The sequence below is a fragment of the Mus caroli genome, chromosome 5 (assembly GCF_900094665.2).
Source record: "Mus caroli chromosome 5, CAROLI_EIJ_v1.1, whole genome shotgun sequence".
Classification (NCBI taxonomy): domain Eukaryota; kingdom Metazoa; phylum Chordata; class Mammalia; order Rodentia; family Muridae; genus Mus; species Mus caroli.
Window position 1 is genome coordinate 137494252 of NC_034574.1, and position 27066 is coordinate 137521317.

General features: G+C 49.1%; 1 protein-coding gene across 9 annotated transcripts in view; it reads left to right on the forward strand.

The window, feature by feature from the left end:
* The window catches only part of Trrap (transformation/transcription domain associated protein), a 93691-nt gene that overhangs the window by 33545 nt on the left and 33080 nt on the right, over positions 1–27066 (forward strand). For 5 of the 9 annotated variants that reach the window (XM_021163529.2, XM_021163532.2, XM_021163533.2 and 2 more), the window contains exons 23-48: positions 755–954; positions 2856–3073; positions 3152–3349; positions 4017–4277; positions 4679–4840; positions 4965–5061; positions 5643–5764; positions 5993–6163; positions 7245–7313; positions 11864–11983; positions 13635–13754; positions 14614–14778; positions 14876–15057; positions 15541–15739; positions 16083–16211; positions 16662–16928; positions 17943–18149; positions 18280–18438; positions 18537–18665; positions 20221–20331; positions 20735–20881; positions 22330–22543; positions 23249–23374; positions 25033–25179; positions 25791–25993; positions 26438–26559. In XM_021163529.2, the coding sequence (XP_021019188.1) occupies positions 755–954; positions 2856–3073; positions 3152–3349; positions 4017–4277; positions 4679–4840; positions 4965–5061; positions 5643–5764; positions 5993–6163; positions 7245–7313; positions 11864–11983; positions 13635–13754; positions 14614–14778; positions 14876–15057; positions 15541–15739; positions 16083–16211; positions 16662–16928; positions 17943–18149; positions 18280–18438; positions 18537–18665; positions 20221–20331; positions 20735–20881; positions 22330–22543; positions 23249–23374; positions 25033–25179; positions 25791–25993; positions 26438–26559 (4245 nt within the window). Of the gene's footprint in view, positions 1–754; positions 955–2855; positions 3074–3151; positions 3350–4016; positions 4278–4678; positions 4841–4964; positions 5062–5642; positions 5765–5992; positions 6164–7244; positions 7314–10168; positions 10223–10349; positions 10371–11863; positions 11984–13634; positions 13755–14613; positions 14779–14875; positions 15058–15540; positions 15740–16082; positions 16212–16661; positions 16929–17942; positions 18150–18279; positions 18439–18536; positions 18666–20220; positions 20332–20734; positions 20882–22329; positions 22544–23248; positions 23375–25032; positions 25180–25790; positions 25994–26437; positions 26560–27066 lie in introns of all 9 variants that reach the window. The other 4 variants (XM_029477030.1, XM_029477033.1, XM_029477032.1 and 1 more) reach the window with 2 other exon arrangements.

Consider the following 27066-nt stretch of genomic DNA (forward strand, 5'->3'; position numbering starts at 1 on the left):
CTGTCCTGGAACTCATTTTGTAGACTAGGCTGGCCTTGAACTCAGAAATCCACCTGCCTCTGCCTCCCAAGTACTGGGATTAAAGGTGTGCGCCACCACCGCCCGGCTATTTCTCTTTTTAAAAAGGTATTTTATTTTTTGTGTATGTGTGTTGCCTGTATGCGTGTCCGTGCATCTTGAACATGCCTGGTGCCCTCAGAAGAGGGCACCAGATTCCTCAGAGTTTTTGGGTGGCCGTGAGCTGACAAGTGGATGCTGAGAACTCAGATCTCTTGCTGAAATGTGGCTCTTGGTTACGGGCACTTGCTGCTCTAGGTGCAGACCTAGGTTCCGCTTCTGGAATCCACATGGGGGCTCACAGTCTTATGACAGCAGATCTGGGGCATGCACTGCCCTCTTCTAAAACCAAACATGTATACAATGCATGTAGGCAAAACACTCCACAAAAACAAAAAGTGTCTTTAACAAGAGCAGCCAGTGATTTTAACCACTTAGCCACTACAGCAGCCTTGACCCATAACACAGAAAGCAATGCACTGCCTACCACGGAGTCATAATTCTGCCCCAAGTCTGTGTGTGTTAGGGAAAATATAATTTGCTATCTCTTGAAACACTGACCATAAATGTTGAAAAACGAAGTCCATACCTGGTACCAAATGCTGCTGAAATTGGAGCAGAGGCAAATTTCAGTTACATGAGAGCTCGTTGTGACCTGAGACACTGGGTGTGTGACGTGTGTGATTCTGTCTTCTAGCTTTACAGAAAAGACCATTCCCAATGTCATCATATCACACCGCTACAAAGCACAGGACACTCCAGCCCGGAAGACGTTTGAACAGGCTCTGACTGGGGCATTCATGTCTGCAGTCATCAAAGACCTGCGGCCCAGTGCCCTGCCCTTTGTGGCCAGCTTGATCCGCCACTACACCATGGTAGCAGTGGCCCAGCAGTGTGGTGAGTTTGGGCTTGGGGGAGCAAAGCCCATCAGGACAAGTAGTCGTTTAAGAGAGACTGAGGGGAGGCGGTTTCTCTGAGGACCTTTGTCAGTCAAGTGGTTATGTTGGTGGCGAGAACTGTGGAAGTTATTACCAAGTTCAAGTTCTGTCCTCTGGGTATATCGGGCAAGCAGTAGGCAGGACAGAAATGATGGCTCTGGAGATGGAGATGCTCACGGCCAAGCCTGAGTTCAGTCCCCAGGGACCCAAATGACAGGAGACAACCAACTCTACAAGTGTCCTCTGACCTCTGCATGCAGGCTCCTGTGTGCACACCCTCACACCTACACACACACACACAAAAGAGGTACATGAAGCTCACATTGGTTAAAGCATGATAGTTTCTGATCTCCCTCTCTAGTGTTGTTTTCCCAGGTCAGCTTGCTGCCCGTGCCACCCACTCTGCTGCAGCCAGCTCCTGACACTCTTTGAGGTTCTCATGCCTGCCCCTGGCCGTTACCCCTGGCTGTGTTCTGGGGTAAAACTGTTTACCCAGGCTGTTTTTTATGCTCCCCACCCCCACAAACCTGCTTTTATAAAACACAGTAGAAGTGTCTGTGACCCTGACCCCTACCACTAAGTTTCTAAAAGGATACCCTCAGAATTCCATGTTTCTTTCTAGATGCCACAGTAGTTATGTGCACACTTGAGCAGCATCTCCCCTGCCTGTTTTGCCTCAGAGCCCCAAAGCCCTGTGCTCAGCAGAGTTGCTGATGAACTCTGGCACAGTCAGAACTGTTCAGACAGCTGAACACCAGTTGTTTCCTAGAGTTTCTTTGTGGTAACTTTAAAATTAATCTTGGTAACCTCTGTGTGGTCTACGGCTGGGGACCCAAGAGACATTGCTTTCAAGTTGCTCTGCTTAACAGTACAGTGACCATGTGTGTTCTGGGGTATAAACTGTCTCTTGCGGTTTTTGCTACTGTCTGCAATGGCTGTATCAAGACCCATCACTCTCAGGCTATAGCTGATCAGTGGTATTTTAAGAGATACTTAATTGTTCTCATTTCAAACTAGCACATCTTTGAATTTTTAAACATTTATTACTACTGTGGTTATTTGTATATGAGTGCAAGCATATTAGTGCCACAGCGAGCCTGCAGAGGTGAGAGGTTAGCTTCCCAGGGTCAGTTCTGTCTTCCCAGTGAGCCCTGGGGATTGAATTCAAGTCATAATGCCTGTGCAGTTGGTGCTTTTATCTGCAGTCTTCTACCTGTCAGCGCCTCCTTTTTCTTTTAAAAGAACCTGGCACCTGATTTAGATGAGTAGAGCTTTAAACTTCTCACTCTCACTCTACCTGGATAAGTGTGGGCATACAGATGTGTATCGTCAAAGTCTGGCTTATACACGCAGGGGTTTGTATGTGCCATACCTGCTATATGCCTAGCCTCAGTTTTGAGTTTTAACTGAAGTAATTGGAAAATGATACAGTGTATTTTTGGAAATACTTAGAAAAACGGCCTTCATGTGGAATTAGTCTACTTGGTTTTCAAACAGCTGCAGTTTAATGGAGGTTAGTTTGAAGTACTGGTTCTGGGGCTAGGAAGACAGCTCAGCTAGTTAAGGGTGCTTGCAGAGAAGCCTGGGAATCTGAGTTCAGGCCTTAGAATCCATACAGGGCAAGAAAGGACCAATTCTTGCAGTTTGTCTTCTGACCTTCATAAGTGCAAAGGCATGTGGACCGTGTCATATGTGTGCCCACATCTACACATGCACAGAATAATAAAATGTAATTTGAATATTAGGAATGGCTTCAGTGTTCTTAACCCCAGGGGAAATGAAGCTGATGTGTCATCAGATGTTACTCTCGCTCCCATGAGTGACCTTGGCTTTGTCCTGTGCCTGCTCCCCTCTTCCCAGGTCCTTTCTTGCTACCTTGCTACCAGGTGGGCAGCCAGCCCAGCACAGCCATGTTCCACAGTGAAGAAAATGGGTCCAAAGGAATGGATCCCTTGGTCCTTATTGATGCCATAGCTATCTGTATGGCTTATGAAGAAAAGGAACTGTGCAAGATTGGGGAGGTAGCCCTGGCCGTGATATTTGACGTGGCGAGCATCATCCTGGGCTCAAAAGAGAGGGTAAGGACGTCTGAACCGGTTGCAGGCTCTTGGTCCAGAAAGACAGCACCCACTTATTCTTGGCTTGTTTCTCTCCAGGCATGCCAGCTGCCCCTCTTCTCCTACATTGTGGAGCGGTTGTGCGCCTGCTGCTACGAGCAGGCCTGGTATGCAAAGCTGGGGGGCGTGGTATCCATTAAGTTTCTCATGGAGCGGCTCCCACTCACGTGGGTTCTCCAGAACCAGCAGACATTCCTCAAAGCCCTGCTCTTTGTAATGATGGACCTGACTGGAGAGGTAGGTCGTGGGCGGCGTGGACTCTCAGTGACGCTGCTTGCAAAGAGCTCCTGGTCTCAGACACTCTGCCAGCATGGAAGTTTTGTACTGGGCTTCCCAATGGCATCTTTAGTACAGGGACAGCTCCTGACTGGTGTGTGTCATCTTCAGGTCCTTCCCTGTTGCCTTGCTGGTTTCAGGGCACTTCAGAGGCCCCCACAGGTGGGACGTTGTCCTTTTGCTTCCTGGTTTTTGTTTCTGCTCTATTGGATGGGGACCTAGCACAGCATGAGTGTGGAGGGCAGAGGACAACTTGTGGGAGTTAGTTCTCTACCGTGTGGGGACCAAACTAGGGTGCTCAGGATGGGCAGCAGGCTCCGTTACTCACTGAGCCATATTGCTAGCCCAAGGTGTGCCGCATTTATGACCCCATGTGCAAATCTAACTCATCTGGTGGAACCTGGTGACCTTGCCAGGACTGTGTGGTTAATGCCAAGGTCATGTCCAGATGACCTTTATGAAGGCAAATAGGAAGTACATACAAGGAGGTAATTTTGACCCTAAAGTGCCAAATGGATGCCATATAGTGGTCTTTCTCCTTGAAGCTGGCCCAGTGGCCACGAGCTCCCTCCTCCCCAAGTCTATGGACCTATGGGTGCATCCTCCTGCATCCCTTCCCCACATCCAGGTTTCCAATGGGGCAGTGGCCATGGCGAAGACCACCCTGGAACAGCTCCTGATGAGATGTGCGACCCCTTTGAAGGATGAGGAGAGAGCTGAGGAGATTGTGCTGGCTCAGGAGAAATCTTTTCACCACGTGACCCACGATTTGGTTCGTGAAGTCACCTCCCCAAACTCGACTGTGAGAAAGCAGGCCATGCATTCGCTGCAGGTCTTGGCCCAGGTCACTGGAAAAAGTGTGACAGTAATTATGGAGCCACATAAAGAGGTAGGATTCTGACATAGCGGGCTCTGTGTGCTGCAGGTCTGAGTTCCACGTACTACTCGGTTCAGAGGGCTGTTGCTTGTGTTCTCTGGAACCTTCAGTGTACAGATGGCATTGTGTGCCCACAGCTGTTGATAAGACTAGAAAGAAGGCTGATTTCCCGGTGTGTGTGTTATCATGTGGGACTTGTTTTGTGAGGTCACTCTGCAGTGTGACCAAGTGTATCTGACCCAGTCTCTCCTACACATCTAACGTGTGGATGTTCTTCCCTAATGAAAGTCTAAGCCTCTGAAATGACTTCACGTCACGGATTTCACATTGGCTACTGTGGAATACAAAGATGAGTGGCCTTTGCTCTTTGAGGAACATCTGAGCAGTGCTGCCCCTCCTTGCTTTTCATCCAGGTCCTTCAGGATATGGTCCCACCAAAGAAGCACCTGCTGCGCCACCAGCCTGCCAATGCCCAGATCGGCTTGATGGAGGGCAACACGTTCTGCACCACGCTGCAGCCTCGACTCTTCACAATGGATCTCAACGTGGTGGAGCACAAGGTCTTCTACACAGAGGTACGCTGCCGTGTGAGCGGTGGGCGCTGAGGTCAGGTAGCCTTCAGAACAGGCTCGGCAAATGTTTGTTTCCCCAGGAAAAGTGGGATAAATAAACCAAAATTTGCTTTTTTCCCTCTGCCAGCTGCTGAATTTGTGTGAGGCTGAGGACTCGGCTCTGACCAAGCTGCCCTGTTACAAAAGCCTCCCGTCGCTTGTGCCCTTACGGATCGCAGCATTAAGTAAGTGCGTACAGTGGGAGTCAGCCTGGGGGGCAGAGGACCGTCATGCAGAGGGGGTGGTGGGCCTCATCATAGACTAAATGCCTAGTTTTCTATGGTCTTTTAAACATAGACTCAGGAGCCGTGTTAGTTGTCAAGTTGAACCGTCATTGTTAGAGTTTAAGTAGTTTGTCTTTAACAAATGGGATTTTACTTAGTGAACGCTGCTCTGTGACTCTTGAATCAGATTTCTGGTTGGAGACCTCTTGTACTCAGCACATAGAGCCGTTCCCATCAGACCTAGCCTACCCTTTTTGTTTTGTTTTGTTTTGGCTTTTTGAAACATAGTTTTGCTGTGTAGCCCTGGCTGTCCTAGAACTCACTCTGTATACCGTAAGGCTGGCCTTGAACTCAGAGATCTGAGTGCCTTCTCAGGCTGAGGTTAAAGGTGTGTGCCACCAAGCCCAGCTCTTATCTTCCTTGAGGCAGCTAACAGGAGGGAGGGCTAGTGGTTTGCGATTGGTAGGATCCTTTAGAGAGGAATATTATTGAGGGGTTTCTCGGGTGAATAATAAAAACTGTATGTATTTTTCTCTCCAAAGATGCCCTTGCTGCCTGCAATTACCTACCTCAGTCCAGGGAGAAAATCATTGCTGCTCTTTTCAAAGCCCTCAACTCCACCAACAGTGAGCTGCAGGAGGCTGGGGAAGCCTGCATGAGGAAGGTGAGCTTGGGAGCCTCGTGGCCAGCACCGGGGGTCCTTAGGTCTATCTGGCCAGCACACATGGAGCGAGGCCGCTCTGCCCTCGTCACACTGAGTCGGGAAGCACTGTACAGCTGAGCTCCAGTCCCACCAGCACTCTCTGGGACCTTTCCCAAGGGCAAGCTGTCACAGGAGTTGACTGTGCATTTCATCCTGTTGTTTCTCTGTGTGACTTACCTTTCTTACTAGTTTTTGGAAGGTGCCACCATAGAAGTAGATCAGATTCATACGCACATGCGGCCCTTGCTGATGATGCTGGGAGACTACCGGAGCTTGACCCTGAACGTCGTGAACCGGCTCACCTCCGTTACCCGCCTCTTCCCAAATTCCTTCAATGATAAGTTTTGTGACCAGATGATGGTAAGCTAAGTGGGTTAAACTTACTCCACAGTGCACTGGACAAATGAGACGGCCTGTTGACATAAAGAACATTCATACTGCTAAATTCAAAAGGTGGGTGGGTATGTTGATACAGTCCCCTCTTGGGAGACAGAGACGGGTAGATCGCTATGAGCTTGAGCCAGGCTGGTCTACACATAGAGTTTCAGGCCAGCCAGAGCTACCCAGTGACCCTGTCTCAAAAAAATAAGACAGAAAGACAATTCAACGGTGTAAAAGAACTGAGTTTCCTCCCCATCGCTGGCCCCGTTCCCAAAGGCAGCCTGTGTGCACACAAGTGTCATGTGCACGCAGGTGTCATGTGTGAAACACAGGGCATGGGACTGGCTTTTCAAAGGAACGCAGCATCCGTTGTGTACATGGTTTGCTTATCAGCAACCGCCATTTCCTATGCTTGCTCAGAGGCATCTGCATGGAACTGGGGTGTGTGGCTCTTCAGTCGCAGATGCCCACATGGAGCCGACTGCCCAGCCTCTGATTAAACGAAATCAGTGTGTGTCTTGCCAGCCCGCTCCCCTGGATTCCCCTCCAGCCACAGTAGCTGCCAGAGACCTTGGCGCTCTTCTTCCTAGAGCACACCGGGCCCTTCTCCTTCGAGTCCCTTCTTAGGCATCCCAGTCTCTGCCAGAGTTGCTCACCCCATCCGCCACTTCTGATAGCCTCATGTATAGCATGCTCCTGTGCTTCATTCTGGTACCCCCATCGGGGCCAGGAGCTTCTGACCCTGACAGAGTCTCTATTCACCTCTGCTTCCACCGAAGTCCGCCCCAGTACCCAGAGAACAGTGGTGGTAAGGAAAGGAAAGTGCTGGGCCAGGAACTGTGGTGCCTCACACCACAGGTGCTGATTAAAAATAAACCTCCATGTCTCCAGCTGAAGCAGGATCCAGGCCTGTCACTCACTTCTTGCTGGAGATTAGACTGCTTTACTGTAATGGGAACTCCGTGGTCCTATCAAGTACAGGGAAATGGCTGCAGGGCGGTATCTCTCATGTCTCGGGGTCTGAGGGTGTGTTGAGTATTTTTTCCTCTCTTTTCAACAGCAACATCTGCGCAAGTGGATGGAAGTGGTGGTCATCACCCACAAAGGGGGCCAGAGGAGTGACGGAAACGTGAGTGGCTGGCTTGTTTCTGGGAGGGTGGCCACGCTGCACTGCACAGCCGGTGTTGGGGTTACCTGACACGGGCCAGAAGCAGAGGCTCATCTGCAGTGTGCTTTATTGCTCCTGAAGGCTGAGCTTGATGGTTCTTTGTGGTCCTTACCCGCTCCCGCTGCTCACTGTAATCGACTTTTCTGTTGCTAGCATTTCAGAAGTATGCAGTGTGTTCCGTTGTCCTCGTCTTCTGTGCTATTCCTTACATGGCGGCGCCCCCTCTCTCCCACAGCTTTCCTTCCCATTGCTTTCCTTCACTCTGGTTGGTAATTGCCTCCTTGTGTCTAACTAATTAAGATTGCCCAGGAAGAACAAGAAAGCTTTGGGACTGATTAAAGCGTCCCATAATACTAGTGTGGGTATTTTTAAGGAAGTCTGCTCACACCTCAGTTGTTCATTAAAAATTAATTGACTAGGGCTGGAGCAGTTAAGAGCACCGTCTGCTCTTCCAGAGGTCCTGAGTTCAATTCCCAGAATCCACATGGTGGCTCACAGCCATCTGTAATGGGATCTGACGCCCTCTTCTGGTGTGTCTGAAGACAGCTACAGTGTACTCACATATATAAAGTGAATAAAATCTTTAAAAAAATTAAATGACTAGCACACACAGCAACTCTACAGTTTTTAGGCGAAGCTAATGTAACTGAGTCTCCTTAGGTATCCGATGTCTGCCCTTAGAGCCTCCTAGAGTCTCTTTAACATACGAGGCTCTTTGCTGCTTTGACTCTAAAATCGTACATGCTAATTTTTACAGTATTTTCTGAAGGTTTGATATCCTGGTAAGATGTTTCATAGTAGTGTCCCCACTCAGGAGCGAGCCCCGCCCGGCTTGGCCTGACTCTTGTCCCCCTCGCCACCTTGTTAGATGTGTTACCTCATTCTAACTTGGATTTTTAAAAATTTTTTATTTTTATTTATTTATTTTATTTTATTTTTATTTATTTATTTATTTATTTATTTTTGGTTTTTCAAGACAGGGTTTCTCTGTATAGCCCTGGCTGTCCTGGAACTCACTCTGTAGACCAGGGTGGCCTCGAACTCAGAAATCTGCCTGCCTCTGCCTCCCAAGTGCTGGGATTAAACGCGGGCGCCACCACACCCAGCACAATTTTTTATTTTTTACTTTACTGCATGTTTAGACATCCTGTATTCAAGGTGCTTTGTTTCTGTGTCTGTTTCTGCGGCTTCTGAAAGGCCTGCTAAGCAGATGTCAGCCAGAGTTTCAACCTCTTCACTTTAAGGCCCATTGGAAAGTTTCTTACTTGCATATTAAAGATCACATGAGGTCATGGGAGAGCAGCTCAGAGAGCTCTGATGGAGCCCGAGCCCCATGGGCGTGGCAGCATGGCCAGCCCTTTGCTTGTGCTCCCATCTCATCTCTTAGATGCCCACACAGACGTTAAAAACATAACTAGACTTTAAAACACACAATCAGTTCTAGAATAAACATTTAAATGAACTCGCAAAAAGTCAGGCGGCCCCTGAGATGGAAGCATGACAACCTGAATTCAGTCCCTGGGGCCTACGTAGTGGAAGGACTAAGGCCTTGGAAGTTGTCTTCTGGCCTCCCTGGTGTCCCCTGGCATGTGCCTGCGTCCAGTAAATGAATGACTAAGAACAGAAGCCAGAAGTCTATGTGTGTAAGTGAACTGCTTCTATTAAATGAAAACCACAGTGTAAGCGTCTGTAGAGTGTGAACAGCCTGACAGAGCAGGCCGAGGCTGAAGCTCGGGCACGGGCATTGGGTGTCATAGCAGAGCAGTGGCCAGGCTGCTGCTCAGCTCTTTGAGACCCCATATCGGAATCCATATTAAGTAGTTGGTTGAAAGCTCTTTTGTAGTTTGATTTCTCTGGGAATTGAGCTTTGGGAAGGTTCCATGTCTGGGTGACCTTCTCCTTTGGGCACTGAGTTTATACAGAACCATGTATATATTACCTGTACACACGTGCATGATGCTGATTTTACAGAGAGTACTTGACTACACCGTAGCTCACCTCTGAGGGCCGTCTCGTATTCTCTAGTGTTGCTGTGAGAAAATTCTCCAACCAGAAGCAGGTTGGGCAAGAAAGGGCTTCTTTCAGTTTGTAGGTTACAGACCATCACTGAGGGGAGTCACGGCAGGGACTTGGAAGCCAAAACCATGGAAGAACACTGCTTGCTGCCTCACTCCCAGGCTCATGTTCAGCTAGCTATCTTATACAGCCTAGAAATGGTACCGCCCCTGTCAAAGCAGCTCCCAAGAGGTATGCCCACAGGATAGACAGATGTGGGCAGGCCCCGATCGAGACACTAGACTGTCTCAGGTTGACAGTTCAATGCTAACTAGGGTAGGGGTTGTTGAACTCACGGCCAAGTGTTCTTTATGGGTTAGGGCCTCACATGTCTAGTGAAGGAGGCTATACCATCTAGTTCTCTCCTGACCAGCCCGGAAAGAATTTTGTCCTTACTTTAAAAACTATTTCAGCACTTGAATTACCCACTCTGAAAAGTTGTCTTTTTAAAGTGTGTTCTCATACAACCAAGTCTTACCATTTATCTCTGTGCACAAAAGAATGTGAAACTGTGATTTTTTTTTTTTTTAACATTTGACTCAGGAAAGAAACTCAGTCTACTAGACCCCGTACGAGGGCTGTTGACATGCAAGGGCGGAAGGTGTGCTTTCTGCTGCAGAGTGTCTTAACTACTGTGTGCTTTCTGATGATCGTGCCTGTACTGTCTCGTTAACCCCAATAACCCTGCCTGTGTTTGAGTATGTGGGAAGTTTCTGTCAATGATATCAATAGAAAAAGATGATTTTCCTCCCCATCCTCAGGAGAGCCTTTCAGAGTGCGGGAGGTGCTCCCTGTCTCCATTCTGTCAGTTTGAGGTGAGAGCAACCTTATCTAAGTCAGCTATGACTTGCAATGTGAAGAACACCTTTGAGTTTTGCTTTTTCTTTTTCCCTTACCGTTCGGTTGCCCGTTTTTCATGCTGTGACTTTTGTTTTGGTTCAGCCTGCCATGGAAGGGGTAGAGGTGAGAACCGCAACCGCAGTGCAGCTGCAGGCGGGGGTTGTTGTCGCATCTGGTTCTGCCGTGATCTCGTTAGCTGTGTTGTGATCCTGTAGTGGACGGAGTGCCCTGTGCCCTTGAGTGCGGTGACTTGTACTGTCTTGTGTGTGGCGGAGCTGTCGTAGTGCCATTGCTGTGACCTGTCCGGTGCCAAGCATGTTCTTCTCAGGGCGTCTAAGCCAGAGCCCGAGTTCTCGTGTTTTCTGTGTGTCAGAACTACATTCTCTCTCTCAGTGCTGGCTGAGGCTGAACTGACTTTCCTGTCCTAGCACTCATGACTAGCGCAAGCCTCCAGAAGCCTCCTGAGAAGAAAGTCCGCACACAAGAGCCATGCCTGCTACAAGTTGGGAGTGTGATTGTCTGTCACACTGACAGTTCCCTCAAACTAGATAGAGCCTGTCTGCCAGATACACACACACACACACACACACACACTTGCCCTCATGACTATCCTCACACACTGATACAGTCTTAGCACTGTCTTTGGACAGTCTAGCTGACGTCTCACTCTGTAAAATGGGGATGATAACATCTTCCGGCACGCTTACAGAAAGCAAAGGAGAACTTTTCAGTATTTCTGCCTTGAAAACAAATGTATAGTGTACATTGCCATTTTTTAAAGCTGTAACTTTAGAGAGAATATGCTCTCTTTAAGACTTGGATGTGAAGTGGAGGGAGGTGACACTGAGCAGTACACATGCCGTCTCATCCTGGGATCAGGCTCCTGCTGGCCAGTGGCCCTCATCCCCGTTTTACCCTCAAGAGCCACAGACACACTTCACACATTGTGCAGGGTGGCATCTCCAGCCCCTTCCCTCCTAGCAGCCAGCGAGAGAGCTTCCTTAATAGCAGCAGACAGACTGACCAGAGAGTGGTGTATAGAGCCAACCCTCGGAGCAGCCCAGCTCTGAGTGGCTGCACACAGTACACTGCGCACACACAGGACCCAGCACAGCACATGGCTGAGGAATTCTTACCACCATTCCCAGTCATTCCTCACACTGGTATTTGAGCTGAGGAACTTCCTTGACTGGGTTTTGAGGACAGAAAGATTCTGTGCTCTCAGAACTTGGTGTCTTAGAAGTTGACATGATGTAGTGTGAGTGCACTGTCACCTCAGAGGTGACTGATGGTCCCTGCCCCCACGAGGAAAGCTAGCATAGGTGACTGACCTGACACAGGGTCAGTGTCCTGAAAACAAAGGCACAACAAACACACCAGGCACACTGAGCCCTGTCCCCCAGAGACAGGAACAGAAGGGCTAGGGCAGTGAGTTGCCTCAGGACAAAACAGGACTGTGTGATGTAAGTCCGGTAAGTTGTGGCTTTTCCGTGTCAACTCTGCTTCGGTGGCCAGCCTTGTGAATGTAGCTAGACGGTGGCAGGGTCTGTAGTGATTGCTTTCCCCCATCCACAAAGCTAATTGGCCTGTGTGTGGCCTCTGGTTTTCCTTCTTAGGAAATGAAGATTTGCTCGGCAATTATCAACCTTTTCCATCTGATCCCAGCTGCTCCTCAGACGCTGGTCAAGCCTTTGTTGGAGGTTGTGATGAAGACAGAGCGTGCCATGCTGATTGAGGTAGGGCCACACCGAGGCTCCGTTCTGATTTGCCTTAAGGTGCAGCCGAACTGAGGGTTAATTTTGATTTGTCTTCTCTCTATTACTTGAAATATTTTTATTTTGTTATTTTAAAATGTGTTCACTTGATAATTTCATACACCTGTATAGTACATTCCGATTGTATGTGCCCCTTCTGTCCCCTTCAGTTTTCAGGGAGTTTTGGTTGTGTTTTGTGAGCACCTTCCTAAACTCATTAACAACTGTGTTCCTGTGTGAACTTGGGAATATATCCACTGGAGCATGGGCAAACACACCAATGAATATGTTGTTGAAAACTGTGTTTTATCTAATTACTTGGGTTTTTTAGTTTAATTATCTTTGTTTCTTAAAAATTAATTAAATTTGTAATATGACAATATAATACATGTATAGTGTGTTATGATTAATTTTACCTAGTACGCTTTCTTATCTCCCTCCTGCTCCACTTCCATTGACCCCTCATCCCTGCAGTCCTTTTCCCCCATTGACCCCTCATCCCTGCAGTCCTTTTCCCCCACTGACTCCTCATCCCTGCAGTCCTTTTCCCCCATTGACCCCCATCCCTGCAGTCCTTTTCCCCCATTGACCCCCGCATCCCTGCAGTCCTTTTCCCCCACTGACCCCCCATCCCTGCAGTCCTTTTCCCCCATTGACCCCCCCCATCCCTGCAGTCCTTTTTCCCCACTGATCTCCCCCACCCCCCGCATCCCTGCAGTCCTTTTCTGCGTGTCCCCTCTTTCTTTCTGTATTGCTCTGTGATGACCCAGGGGCGCCTGGGAGGCTCAGCAGTCGTTTCAGACAGGCAGACCATGGCAACCACCTCTCCTAGGACCCATCAGTAGCTAATAGTCCTGTGGAGAGGGCTGGGGTCCTGTGAGCTACACCCCATCCGGGACTGGATGTTGCCGGCCAGTCTTGAACAGGTTCTGTACAGGCCGCCTCAGCTGGCGAGATCACCTGGGAGACCACCACCACGTTGGCTCTGCCACATCCATCTCCCCTTTTATGGTTTTTTTTTTCTTGTTCCTTCTTTTGTGGTCTTCTCTAAGCCTTGGGGGTGGGGAGTGGAGAAAATGTCCTGTTTTGGATTCCTCTCTTATTCTCAGCACCTTGAGCAACCTAACTCCATCCGCATCCACAGTCAGTTATTAATTGTAAAGAGAAGCTGATTAAGGCTGAGAGGACCATCCGACTGGCATTGTAGTCAACATGGGGTCTTTTTTTAAAAAGTGAAACAAAATTATTGCAAAGCATTTTTTTTTCTTTTACATTACTTTTGCAAAACATGTTTTTTTTTTTTTCCATGTCTGGGTGTATGTCACGTGGGTGCACATATGCTACAATGCACATGTGGAGGTCAGAGAACAACTTGCAGATCTTGCTAGGTATCTCAGGCTGGTCTTAAACGTGCAGCCATCCTCTGTACATAACCCCCAAGTGCTGGTACTACAGGAGTGTTCTGCCTTGCCTGGTTCCATTTTTTTAAGATACTTTCTGACAGAATATTGAGAATATTGGTATTAAGACTTGCTTATGGTTTAGTCAGAGGCGGTTCCATCCTTACATGGTGACAGTTGGAGGGTCTTGGAGAAGGATGGTGTGGGTTGCATCTCTGCCCCATGTTTTGTAGGCGGGCAGTCCATTCAGAGAGCCACTTATCAAGTTCCTGACACGGCATCCCTCGCAGACAGTGGAGTTGTTCATGATGGAAGCAACGCTGAATGACCCCCAGTGGAGCCGAATGTTCATGGTAGGAACCGGTGCATCTGTGGCTGGTGCCTGCCTAGTGCTGGCCGCCAGTGTGCTCTGCCTTTAGCAAACCCATGCTTCCCCACAGAGTGCCCTGGCTCCTGCTTCTCGGAGCTCTGCATGTCAGCAACGTTGCTGTTTGAGCATGTCTGCAAAGCTATAGCTCAGGAGTTAGCTGGGAGGATTTTGTTGGTTTTAACAGATCAATACAGTTAGGATTATTCACAAGCCAAAAAAAATAGGATTACCATTGGGAAGCATTTTCTTGTACTATGCTTGTTTATGTGAGGTGTACACGTGCCACAGTGCACATACAGAGGTCAAAAGACAGCTTTCCATCCGCTACATGGGTCCCAGCAATCAGGCTCGCTGGCCACATCTCTACCCACTGAGCTGACTTGTTGGTTTTAATTATTTCTGTATGTATCTTATGAATATGGGAGCTCTGTCTGCGTGCATGTCTGAACACTAGGTGAAGCCCTTGGCTCTTTGAGACTCAGCACCTTGTGGGTGCTGAGATTTGAACTCAGGACCTCTGGAAGAGCATCAGTGCTTTTAGCTGCTGAGCCATCTCTCCTGTCCAGCATTTTTGTTTTTTAACTTTTTTGAGGAGGAGCTCTCTGTAGCCCTGGCTGGCTGAGACAGGCTGCTCTCTGCCTCCTGAGTTCTGCGATTCTAGTTGAGTCCACCATTCCCGACCAGCAACAGCTTGTCCAGAGAGTTGCCTGCTGTTCTGTTGTTATTTTTGTTGGTCTTGTTTGCCTTCGTGAAGAAATGGCCAGAACTTGAGAAAGTGTGTCATCCCACCGTGGTTGAGTTTGATCTGATCCAAGCAACTTTCCTTATTCCTTTGCTTTCAGAGTTTCCTAAAACACAAAGATGCCAGACCTCTGAGGGATGTGTTGGCAGCAAACCCCAACAGGTTCATCACTCTCCTGCTGCCTGGTGGTGCACAGACAGCAGTCCGCCCCGGCTCGCCCAGTACCAGCAACATGCGCCTGGACCTCCAGTTCCAGGCCATCAAGGTAGCCGCACATCTTCACTGAACCCAGAGCCCTTCTGGTCAGGCTTTGGCCAAGCCCCTTGGGTGCAGGTCCTTGATGCTTGCTTCTTTCCCTACAGATCATAAGCATCATAGTTAAAAATGATGATGCCTGGCTGGCCAGTCAGCACTCTCTGGTGAGCCAGTTGAGGCGAGTGTGGGTGAGTGAGACCTTTCAAGAAAGACACCGCAAAGAGAACATGGCTGCCACCAACTGGAAGGAGCCCAAGCTTCTGGCCTTCTGTCTGCTGAACTATTGCAAGTGCGTGCATTTGCTTCCTCTGTCCAAAACCCGACTGTGGGCTTGCCCCGATGTGCCCGGTCTGCGGGTCCGTGGGTATCTGTAGAGAGGTTGGATGGTAACTGACATCTTTAAGATGTGAGTGAGGAAGTGATTCAGTGCTTTGCACCCGTGAGGACCTGAGTTAGGGCCCCCAGAAACCCACAGAAATGGCTGGTAAGTGTTGGCAGCCTGCCAATCTTTCCAGCCTTTGAAGGCAAAGATGAAGGGGGCAACCTGGTTAACAAGACTGTCCCTTATCAGTGAGTTCTGGGTTTGACTGAGAGAAACTTGTCTCCATTAATAGAGTGGAAGAGCAGTCTGAGGTGATCCCACACACATGCAGAACTACGCTATGCACATGCGTGACACACAGTGAAACATGGAAAAAGAAAGCCACAAATCTGGATTCTGTGTAGTTAGAGCTGGCCTTACGCTAACCTCTTGCTTGTCCTGGTCCTTCAGAAGGAACTATGGCGACATAGAGCTGCTGTTCCAGCTGCTCCGAGCCTTCACTGGCCGTTTCCTCTGCAACATGACCTTCTTGAAGGAGTACATGGAAGAAGAGATCCCCAAAAACTACAGCATCGCTCAAAAGCGGGCGCTCTTTTTCCGCTTTGTAGAGTTTAATGACCCCAACTTTGGAGATGAACTGAAAGCAAAGGTGAGTCATTAGAACTGGGCTGTGACAGCAGGTGCTGGGTTTGTTTCCTCAGGACCATGGGCGCTATTCCTAATGAGCCCCATCTCTCTAGATGCTTGTGCAGTAGGCCCAACTGTCATGGAGGAGAGATGCCTTCTTTTCCTGAGGTGTCTAGCTGCCTGCCACTGGCAGTTGCCATTTGGTAGGAAGTCAGGATGAGTAGTTGCTCTCGTGATGAGGTCTGACCTGGGCAGTGCAGGCCTTGTGCCTTACCTCCCAACCCCCAAACAGTGTTCCCTCCTTCGTTCGTTCGTTCATTCATTCATGCACAGCTCTGTTCTGTTCTTGTGTGGTCTTTCCCCAGGTTCTGCAGCACATCTTGAATCCTGCTTTCTTGTACAGCTTTGAGAAGGGGGAAGGAGAGCAGCTGTTAGGACCTCCTAATCCAGAAGGAGACAATCCAGAGAGCATCACCAGTGTGTTTATAACCAAGGTGGGGTCCCCAGGAGTCCTTTCAGATGTGTGAATGTGTGTGCCCGTGCTAGGAGTTTGTGGGAATAATATTTTCTTTGGGCCCCCCATCCCGTGTGTGTGTCTGTCAGAGGACAACTTGAGGGAGCTCTCCCCTTCTACCGTATAGTTTATAGCAATTGAACCCAGAGTGTTAGCCTTGGCGGCAAGTGTCTTGTTTTTTTTTTTAAAGATTTATTTATTATTATATCTAAGTACACTGTTGCTGTCTTCAGATGCACCAGAAGAGGGCATCAGATCTCATTACAGATGGTTGTGAGCCACCATGTGGTTGCTGGGATTTAAACTCCGGAACTTTGGAAGAGCAGTCGGTGCTCTTAACCACTGAGCCATCTCTCCATCCTGGTGGCAAGTGTCTTTAAGGATCAGACTTATATGATAAAATCCAAAGTGAGTATCTCCTTCCTGTCAGGTCCTGGACCCTGAGAAGCAAGCTGACATGCTGGACTCCCTGCGGATCTACCTCCTGCAGTATGCTACGCTGCTGGTGGAGCATGCCCCCCACCACATCCATGACAACAACAAGAACCGCAATAGCAAGCTGCGCCGTCTGATGACCTTCGCGTGGCCCTGTCTGCTCTCCAAGGCTTGTGTGGATCCTGCTTGCAAATACAGTGGGCACCTGCTGCTGGCACACATCATTGCCAAATTTGCCATCCATAAGAAAATCGTCCTGCAGGTGCCTCCTAGGGCTCCCTCCCGTGCTCTCACCCGGTCCTCCAAGGGTACTCAGGGCTCTCGGACAGCCTCAGCCACTCCTTTCCATCTTTCCTCAAAGCCACCAGAAGCAGTGTGAGGGCCCATTCCTGCTTACAGATCTTAAGAAATAACCGCTGCTGGGTCCTCCTGATGAGCAGTCAGAACTGTAGAGAAGTGATGGAGGATGACAGGGACTCAGGAGCATGGTCAGGGAGCTCAGGAGCTAGGCTCTGACTCTAGCCCATGTGATCCCCCTGCCTCAGTCCCTGAAGTGGAAGCCAGTTTTGGACAGGGACAGAATTTTGGTTTGAGAGAAGAAAGTGCTGTGGTTGTGCAAGGTTTTAGGATGGTCTGCTGAGCGTCACCAGTGTGTTTATAACGGAGGTAGCATCCTTGTTAGCACGTTTATCACACTGAAAGTAAAGTCCTGCTTAGTGTGTGTCTAGCACTGGAAACTCAAGAGGGTGTTACAAGCTCAGTAGTGTGAACACTCCCCTGTGGGGATTACTCCACCCAAGTTGCTGCTCTGCCCCGTGCTCCGTTCACAGCCTTGGTCTTGTTCCCCTCAGAGTACATTCGGCTTTCTAGTTCTTGTGAATTGTTTATTTTACTCTTTGTTTCTGTGTGTGTGTCAGGGAGAGGGAAAGGGAGATGTTCGTCAGTACGCTCACATGCCACAGCACAGGTGCCAGAGAGAGTTGATTCCTTTATCGTTATGTCGGTTCTAGAGGTTAAACCCAGGGTCACAGTCTTGTGTAGTACCTTGATTGCTCAGTCATCTTTTGGGTTTCTAATTCTGACCTTCCTGTCAAACAGCTTTAAAAATTTGTATATAGGGAGAGGGAGAGAGAGTTTGGTCTGCGTGATGTATGTATGTACAAGGTGTGTGGTGTGTGTATGCATGTACATACATATGTATACATGCTATGTGTGCAGTATACAGAGAACAGAAGAGGACATCAGATTCCCCTGAAAACTGGCATTTCTCTTCTAGGTTTTCCACAGTCTTCTCAAGGCTCACGCAATGGAAGCCCGAGCAATTGTGAGGCAGGCAATGGCCATTTTGACCCCAGCAGTGCCGGCCCGCATGGAGGATGGACACCAGATGCTGACGCACTGGACTAGGAAGATCATCGTGGAGGAGGGGCACACAGTCCCACAGCTGGTGCACATTCTTCACCTCATAGTGCAGCACTTTAAGGTATGGAAAGCGGCAGCAGATGTGTGTGGTACGGCCGCGGGTGCTGGCTTCGAGCCCCTACTCTTCTGTAATGGGGCGGCCCCTCACCTTTTAGTAAACGCTGACATGACGTTGGTCCCTGTGTCTGCAGGTGTACTACCCGGTACGGCACCACTTGGTACAGCACATGGTCAGTGCCATGCAGAGGCTGGGCTTCACACCCAGTGTCACCATTGAGCAGAGGAGGCTGGCCGTGGACCTCTCCGAGGTTGTCATCAAGTGGGAACTGCAGAGGATCAAGGATCAGCAAGTAGGACTGCCAGCCTTGGCTGTCATCTCTCCTTGGGCTCCTTACTCTTCTCAGGGGAATCACTCAATAAAACCTGCTGTGTCTTTGTGTTTTTCAAGCCGGATTCTGACATGGACCCAAATTCCAGTGGAGAGGGCGTCAACTCAGTGTCCATTAAGAGAGGCCTGTCTGTAGACTCTGCGCAGGAGGTGAAACGCTTCAGGGCGGCCACCGGAGCCATCAGCGCAGTAAGGACTTGTGTTTCCTGTGTGTTCCTGCTCTCTCCTGGGGCTCTGCGTATAGTCCATGCGTTTTGAGTGTTTTTGAGCCAGCTGTTCCAGAGGCAGCTGGAAAGGGAACTGGGAACAGCTTTAGGGCCCGACACCCACTAGAGGTCTTTGCATTTCCTGCCATTCCTCTTCACTGGCTTAGTCCCATCGGGGTCTGTTAGTTATTTATAGAAAAAGCCAAAAGAGGAAGCTGGGGTGTAGCAGAGCAGCCTAGACAATGCCAGCAAGGGGCTGAGAATATCACCTGCTGATGGGGTGTGTGTGTGTGTGTGTGTGTGTGTGTGTGTGTGTGTGTGTGTCCTGCTTCCAGTCTGCAGTGAGAAGCTAGGGTCAGCTCAGCTGTAGAGCATCTTCCTAGAATCCCACAGTGAAGGGGCTGGAGGTGTGGCTAACAGAGCGCTTGCCCAGCATGGGTAAGGCCCTGGACCCTGTCCATAGCAAAAGAAAGAAGCAAGGGGAATAAACAAAACATGCAAAGGTTGAGAACGTGCGCCCACTTTCTTGGTTTTTGAAAAGACTATTTGCCTGACTTCTGCAGCGCAGCCTCCTAGAGGGTCTTGGGCACTGGCTTTTCACTTGTGGTTAGAATGGCGGCCCTGGGAGCCTTGAGCTCTGTTCTTGGCTGGCATCGGGCCTTGTAGGCACTGGCTGGGCTGACACCACTTCAAGATTCTTGTCCAACTTTTTTTTTTTTTTTTTTTAAAGATTTATTTATTTATTATATATAAGTACACTGTAGCTGTCTTCAGACACTCCAGAAGAGGGCGCCAGATCTCGTTGTGGATGGTTGTGAGCCACCATGTGGTTGCTGGGATTTGAACTCTGGACCTTCGGAAGAGCAGTCGGGTGCTCTTACCCATTGAGCCATCTCACCAGCCCCCTTGTCCAACTCTTGCTGGCCTGTCTGTTTAGATGTCCCTACAGGTGCTCAGGACTCCAAGTGGAAACCTGGACCCATCTCTGCCTTTCCCATTTACTTCTCCCTAAGCATCCTTCACCTTTACTCCAGATTTCTTTGTGCAGCTCCTGTCACCGCTCATAACACCTCTCACAGCAGAGTACCAAAAGCCTCTCCTCCCTTAAGTTAGAGGAAGCTCGGCGAAGGCTGTGTCGGACCTCTGCTGCTTTTATAACTACCTCATGAGTGTTTAATCATTTGAAGTCGGTGGTCTGTCCTGCCAGAGCCCTGCTGTTGGCTCACGGCTCCTTTCACTCCCCTACCCAGGCCTCCTCTACACTCAGCCTCCTGGCTCTCCCGTTCCCTTGCCACTGGCTTCTTCTCAGACACCGCCATCTTTACCTGCCACGTTCCCTCTTTGTCACATGGGCTGTCACTTCTCACTGCTAGTTTGTGCACTAAGTCATGTGCCCCTGCCAGCTCTGTGTGCTTCACAAGGCAGGCATCCCCCGCCTCTGGAGTCCTTCATGTCCATAGCCTGGGAGGTGGCGGCACTTGTCTGCTCTCAGGTCAGGATGAGTCCCCATAGGAGATGCTGGCTGTGGCTTTTCCTAGGTGTTCGGGAGGAGCCAGTCCCTGCCAGGAGCTGACTCTCTTCTTGCCAAGCCCATTGACAAGCAGCACACAGACACTGTGGTGAACTTCCTCATTCGAGTGGCTTGCCAGGTATGAGAATGCATGACAGAGCTGCCTAGCGACCTGCAGAATCTCAGAAAAATTCATTTTTCTTTTTAATTTGGGGTGGGTTCTTCAATCCTTAAAGCTGTCAAACAAAATATTGTTTTGTGGAGTACTGGAGATTGCTAAGACTTTCAAAGAATCCTTCGGGCCGCCAGAGCCCTTGTTTTCTTGCAATGCATGGGGGTCTCACGTGTGGGGTCTTTGTGCAGGTGTCCGTCTCTGGGAAGCAGGCCCTGTTCTCACTACCACAGGCACCTGCTGCAGGGGAATGGGGAGGATGCATGGGAGGCAGAGTGCTGAGCAGTGTGCGGGGACGTTTGGGAAACCGCGTCCTGTTCTTCTGTTCCTGTAAGCGTGTTCAGTGACCACCTGACTGGCGCACTTGCAGGTGAACGACAACACCAACACGGCAGGGTCGCCTGGGGAGGTGCTCTCTCGCCGCTGTGTGAATCTTCTCAAGACCGCTCTACGGCCAGATATGTGGTGCAAGTCCGAGCTCAAACTGCAGTGGTTTGACAAGCTGCTGATGACCGTGGTAGGTGTGTAGGCTGTTGGTTGATGCTATCACCTGGCTCTGGTCTGAGCCTGAGTCTCAAACCCAAGCTCCGCACGTCTGTGCCCACTCTGTGGCCTCTTCCACTCTGTCTTCTGGCTCGCTGAACTTGACTTTAAAGTTCAAGTTTTCAGTCGGCCCAGAGAGCTTAGACTAGGTTACCTGTGTCTGTCATAGTTCAAATGCATTTCTTTCTTCCCTTGACCTAGCTAGCTTGGTATAAGCTGTTGTGATTGATAGAATTACTCTTCACAATGAGTTAGGATTTGTAAAGCATTCTTTTCTTTTCTTTCTTTCTTTCTTTTTTTTTTTTGGTTTTTCAAGACAGGGTTTCTCTCTGTAGTCCTGGCTGTCCTAGAACTCACTCTGTAGACCAGGCTGGCCTTAAACTCAGAAATCCACCTGCCTCTGCCTCTGCCTCTGCCTCCCGAGTGCTGGGATTACAGGCATGGGCCACCACTGCAGGCAAAGCATTCTTTTCAATGGCTTAGTAACTTAGTAACTTACTGAGCCCTGCAGTAGGCTGGGGCAAGCAGGTGATGTGAGGTTGCTGTCTTTCCTGGTCGTTTCTGTGTGTTGTTTACCTGAAAACCTTTGTCCTTGGGTTCTGGTGGCAGCAAACACCTAGTCTCTTGTCACTGCCATCCCAGGTTTCCCCTGTCTAGTTGCTTATGGAATTTGAAAGATTTTACTCTTGGCCTTCAAAAAGCATAGTGTAGATACCTGCTGTTTGAGACCACAAGGAAGAAATCCATTGTCAGAGGTTTGAAAGACGACTTTGGGGTGGAGGTGGAGGGGAAAGGGACCTGGGGGTGGGGGTTGGGGGGCTCCTGCTGCAAACCAAAGGCCTGGTCTTTATAGTTTTGCTGGTTGTCCCATTTCCTCATTGCCCTTGTGGAAAGGCAGTGTTTTCCTGTCAGCTGGCTAGCTGTTACAGTTCACCTCATGTACACCACTGCTGCCATTCATAACTGCTGGGACCTGACCTCGCTCCAAAATATACATAATGTGTGTAAACCACAGAAACGGAAGTTTCTGGAAGCTGTGGCTATGCTTTGTACAAACATTTTTATTTTTAACAATATCATCATCTGGTACGTTGATTAAATGATGCAAATTAAAAAACATTCCTCTTGGTATGGATTTTTGTATTTTAAGGAAGTAGACCAAGAATGGCATTTTGCATTACCATACCCTTCCATTTTTGTCCAGATTGCAGTGATTTAAGTGACGTTTAAGGTTGGTCACTAAAGTCTTAGTGGCCTTTTAAAGAGCTTAGCTCAGTCTTATAAAAGTCGCACTCTGCGTGGTGGCCACATGATTGGTCAGCTGTGCTGCCTTCCAAATACTGGATGACCTCTGGTTTCAGAACTCTTTGGATTTGCGTCTCTACTCCTTGTACCTGAGAGTGGCCTGCTTTCCCTTCCCAGGAGCAGCCTAACCAGGTGAACTATGGGAATATCTGCACAGGGTTGGAAGTCCTGAACTTCTTGCTAACTGTGCTGCAGTCTCCAGCCATCCTCAGTAGCTTCAAGCCCCTGCAGCGGGGCATCGCAGCCTGCATGACATGTGGGAACACCAAGGTGCTGCGAGCTGTGCACAGCCTCCTCTCTCGCCTCATGAGCATTTTCCCTACAGAGCCGAGTAAGTGACCTTTGCCAGGGATTGCTCCTTGGGAGGACTCGGTCTGAAGTCCTTAGTTACATTTTCCCCTTACAGTGTCACTAAGGTCCCCTCCCCAACCTTATTTATTTCTTTGGTTTGGTTTGGTTTGGTTTGGTTTTTCGAGTCAGGGTTTCTCTGTGTAGCCCTGGCTGTCCTGGAACTCACTTTGTAGACCAGGCTGGCCTCGAACTCAGAAATCCGCCTGCCTCTGCCTCTGCCTCCCAAGTGCTGGGATCAAAGGCATGCTCCACCACGCCTGGCTTTTTGTTTTGTTTTTAAGACAGGATCTCAATATGTAACTCAGGCTAGTTCTGAACTCTCAGACATCTGCCTATTTATGGCTCCTGCGTGCTGGATTAAAGACATGCACCACCATAACCAGCCCCTCCGTCTCTCTTTTAAAACGTTGTTTGACTTGAAAACGAAATGGTACTGCAGTGTTTTGTGTCTCATCGGCTGGATGGTCTCCTTTCAGGTGTCCATGGAGAGGAAGTTAGGTTACAGTGACACACCAAGCAGCCTGAGATTGTTCATGTTCTGATGCAGTGTGCTTAGAGATGCCCTTAATGGTGTCAAACAGCCAATCCAAAGATGATGTGCGACTGTCCTGTGGTGGGAGGAAAGGCACAGCTGCGCGCTCCACAGCCTGCAGCTGCTAACCCAGCTCCCTGCCCTGTGTTTCAGGCACGTCAAGCGTGGCCTCCAAGTATGAGGAGCTGGAGTGCCTCTATGCAGCCGTGGGGAAGGTCATCTACGAAGGCCTCACTAACTACGAGAAGGCCACCAGCGCCAACCCCTCCCAGCTCTTCGGTGAGCACCTGTGTGGTTCCCCAGAAGTGGCTTGCTTGGGCTGTGGTCCCTGCTCACTGGACAGCGATCATGGGAAAGCCTGCCAGGCCCTTCAGGCTGATGGGCTGTTTTCTTGGAGTTTGGTATTCTGTCTATCATTTGTCCAGAAAGAATTCTCTGAGTCTTTTGCTCAGCCCCAGTGCAGACTTGGTTTGAAGGGAGTTGCCCGTGCACTGGTCAGGGAATTGCTGCCCCTGGGTCATGTCCACTCGTCAGTCAGCTAGATGACCAGCAGCTGGATAACCGCCCCAGGTACCCTGAAGTCCAAGTTAAGAGGCGCCTAGCCCCTTCTCACACTAGTTCACATTTAGGCTCAGAATTGGGTTGGTCTCATACATTTTTCCACTCCCATATTACATTCTCGTGTAAAACTTGGGAAATGACAGTTATTTATAAGCCTCTCGTAATAAATAATAATAGTTTGGGGTATATAATTTTCTTTTTTATTCAGTGGGCTTTTGTTGTTTTGTTTTGTTTTTTTCTCCAAGACAGGGTTTCTCTTTGTAGCCTTAACTGTCCTGGAACTTGCTCTGTAGACCAGGCTAGCCTCTGCCTCCTGAGTGCTAGCATGAAAAGCATGCACCACCACCCCGACTGACTGTTTGATTCCCCATGTGTGTGCATGTGTGCATGTGCCTACAGGGTACCCATGGAGGCCAGAGGCGTCAGTATTCCCCTATAGTAAGAAGGGACACTTGTTCAGCAGCGATTCTGGAAACCAAAGCAAGTCTTCTACAAGAAGACTGTTGAACTCTCAGCGCCTATGTATTGTTTTCTATACATAGGAACATACATAAGTCACCCTGGTTGTGAAAGTGCTGCTGTCTAACCGCAATCTCAATCATTCTGCTAGTAATTTTGTAAAAAACCCTTGCTTTCCAAAGCTGATTGTTTGCTCACTGCAACTCAGGGCCCAAGTGTGTTTGGTTTAATTAGGCTGTCACCCTGTTCACACCTGGCTGCTCGAGAGCCAGCTGATTGGCTTTTGTGGTGTCAAGGTGGCTCTCTTGGATGTTGTGGCCCCCATCCTAGGATAAAGGAACATCTCTGTTGTATTCATTCTCCACGGTGCTCAGAGAAGAGCTGACCCCATGGGCCCTGTCTTCCTCCTCTGTGGGTAACAGCAGGCTAGGGTAGCCCACAGTGGTGGGTACTGAGGGAGCTGGCTGTGCCAAGGTTCTCCTTGTCTGGTGGACTCAGCTCTGACACTGTTAGAGGACAGCACAGTAGGGCACATCTCATTTTCATCATGGATCAATTATCTGGGTTAAAATCCGGCTGGCTGTGCCATGGCTGCTATACAGAAACAGACTTTAACAAGGGCAGCCTGAATTGTCCACACCCACGATGGTGGCCTGTACAAATGGCAGATGCCCTCTGATGGGCCTGTCATATAACCCAGGAGTAGAGTTCATGTTCTGTCAGGGTCAAGATACGTTGAAGACATTCCTAGTGAAAGACCAATTCTTGGCAGACACTCAGACATTGTATGCCATCCCATCTGAGTTTTGGGGATCAGGCTTGGGTCCTTGGGTTAGCTAGGCAAGCACCACACTGGCTGAACTGTCTCTCCAGCACAGTTATTTCTTTGTAAAATAACTGCTATTCCTGCTCTGCAGGAACACTTATGATCCTCAAGTCAGCCTGTTGCAACAACCCAAGCTACATTGACAGGCTCATCTCTGTCTTCATGCGCTCCCTACAGAAGATGGTCCGAGAGCATCTAAATCCACAGACAGCATCCGGGAGCACCGAAGCAACCGCAGGTGACAGCCCAGGGCTGCTGCTCTTTCTCTACCTGCAAGATGTCTTTGTGGGTCATCTTGTCATTGCGGGCTCTGTGTTTGGACATTGCCGTGAACTTGGGTTAATATGAAGTTCTGTTGATTTGCTCTTGTGACAGAGGTTTAATTTCAAAACGCTGCTCAGGCAAACATTCAGTTTAAAAATTGTGAGTATAAGAATGAGAAGCAGTTGAAAATGGAGATGTGATGTGAGCCTTCACCACTGACTTATCCGAGTCGTTGTTTCTGAAGAATTATGCCAGCTTCCAGAGCAGAGCCAAGGCTCCTCCTGACAGGAGAGTTGGGGAGTCGCAGGGTGTTGTATTTTCCATGGCTGCTGAGGGTTTCCCGGGGACCCAAGTGCCCTGTATAGGTCCCACCAGCTCTTGTCATCCCCCTTTCCTATGGCTGAAGCTGCCGGAGGGCTCTTTGCCAGGAGCCGCCATAGGAAGTAGGATGGCGTCAAATCCCAGCATGCCAGTTTCTGGAGAAAGGCTTAGCATGGAAGCTCTTGTGGCTGTTTTCTGCAGACAGCAGCTCCTTTGAATGCATCTGTAGGGTCAGACACATGTATTTGTTCTTCCTCGGCACAGCTGGAACAAGCGAGCTGGTGATGCTGAGCCTGGATCTTGTGAAGACTCGTCTGGCGGTGATGAGCATGGAGATGCGGAAGAACTTCATCCAGACCATCTTGACCTCCCTCATTGAGAAGTCCCCAGATGCCAAGATCCTCCGAGCTGTGGTGAAGATTGTGGAAGAATGGGTTAAGAATAATTCCCCGATGGCAGCCAATCAGGTGAGCTGGCGGGAAGGTCTGGAACCCAGGAGTAGTCTTCCTTCTGAAACATGGGGAACAAGAGACTGCGTTATCATGCCCATGTAACCTTGCTTGATGAGGTGTTTACTGGGCCACTGAGGTGAGCCAGGCAAGTGAACTAACCTGCTAGACTTCTCACAGTGGCGCTTCTTTGGTTAAAGTGTTACATGAACCTTGCATGTTTATTCTTTAATGGTGAGAGCTATGAAGTACTGCTGTAGGTAAGGGACTGTCATGTAAGGCTGCTTGGGCACCTCTGACTTGTTTCCCAGGAGTCAGCTGTGAGTCAGCCAGGTCAAAGTTGTGTTATTGGTAAAATAACAGGAACTTGGAGAGTAGGCAGATGGCTGTGAAATTCTTTTGGGTTTATGTTTTTTCAAGTAGAAGTAATTGATACTTTCTTTGGGGAAACCAACTTTATAGACACCTACACTCCGGGAGAAGTCAATCTTGCTTGTGAAAATGATGACTTACATAGAGAAACGCTTTCCAGAAGACCTTGAACTAAATGCCCAGTTTTTGGACCTTGTTAACTATGTGTACAGGTAATTAGTTGCACACTGGTCACATTGCCTGTGGTCACTGGCTCAGTGACTTTCCTCCTCTTCTGTCTACATTGGGTACTCATTTTGGTATTAAGGTAACATACCTTACTGGCATTCCTTTGTCTTTAAGATTTATTGTATGTGTATAGATGTTTTTTTCTGTGTGTGTGTGTGTGTATGTATGTGTGTGTGTGTGTGTGTGTGTGTGTTTGTGTATGCAGTGTCCATGGACGCCAGCAGAGAGCGTCAGATCCCCTGGAATTGGAGTTATACAGGGTTGTGAGTTACCATGTGGGCTCTGGGAATCGAACCCAAGTCCTCTAGAAATGTAGCTGCTGGTCTCAGCCATTGATCCATCTCTAACACCCTTGATAGCATTTTGAGCCCTTGCAGAAATGCTGCTTAAGCCTTCATGGTGGAAGCACACCCTTGGTGTTACAACGGACTTGACTGGGGGCGGGGAGGGGGCTGGTGCACATCATCTTGACCACTGATTCGGGTGGTCAT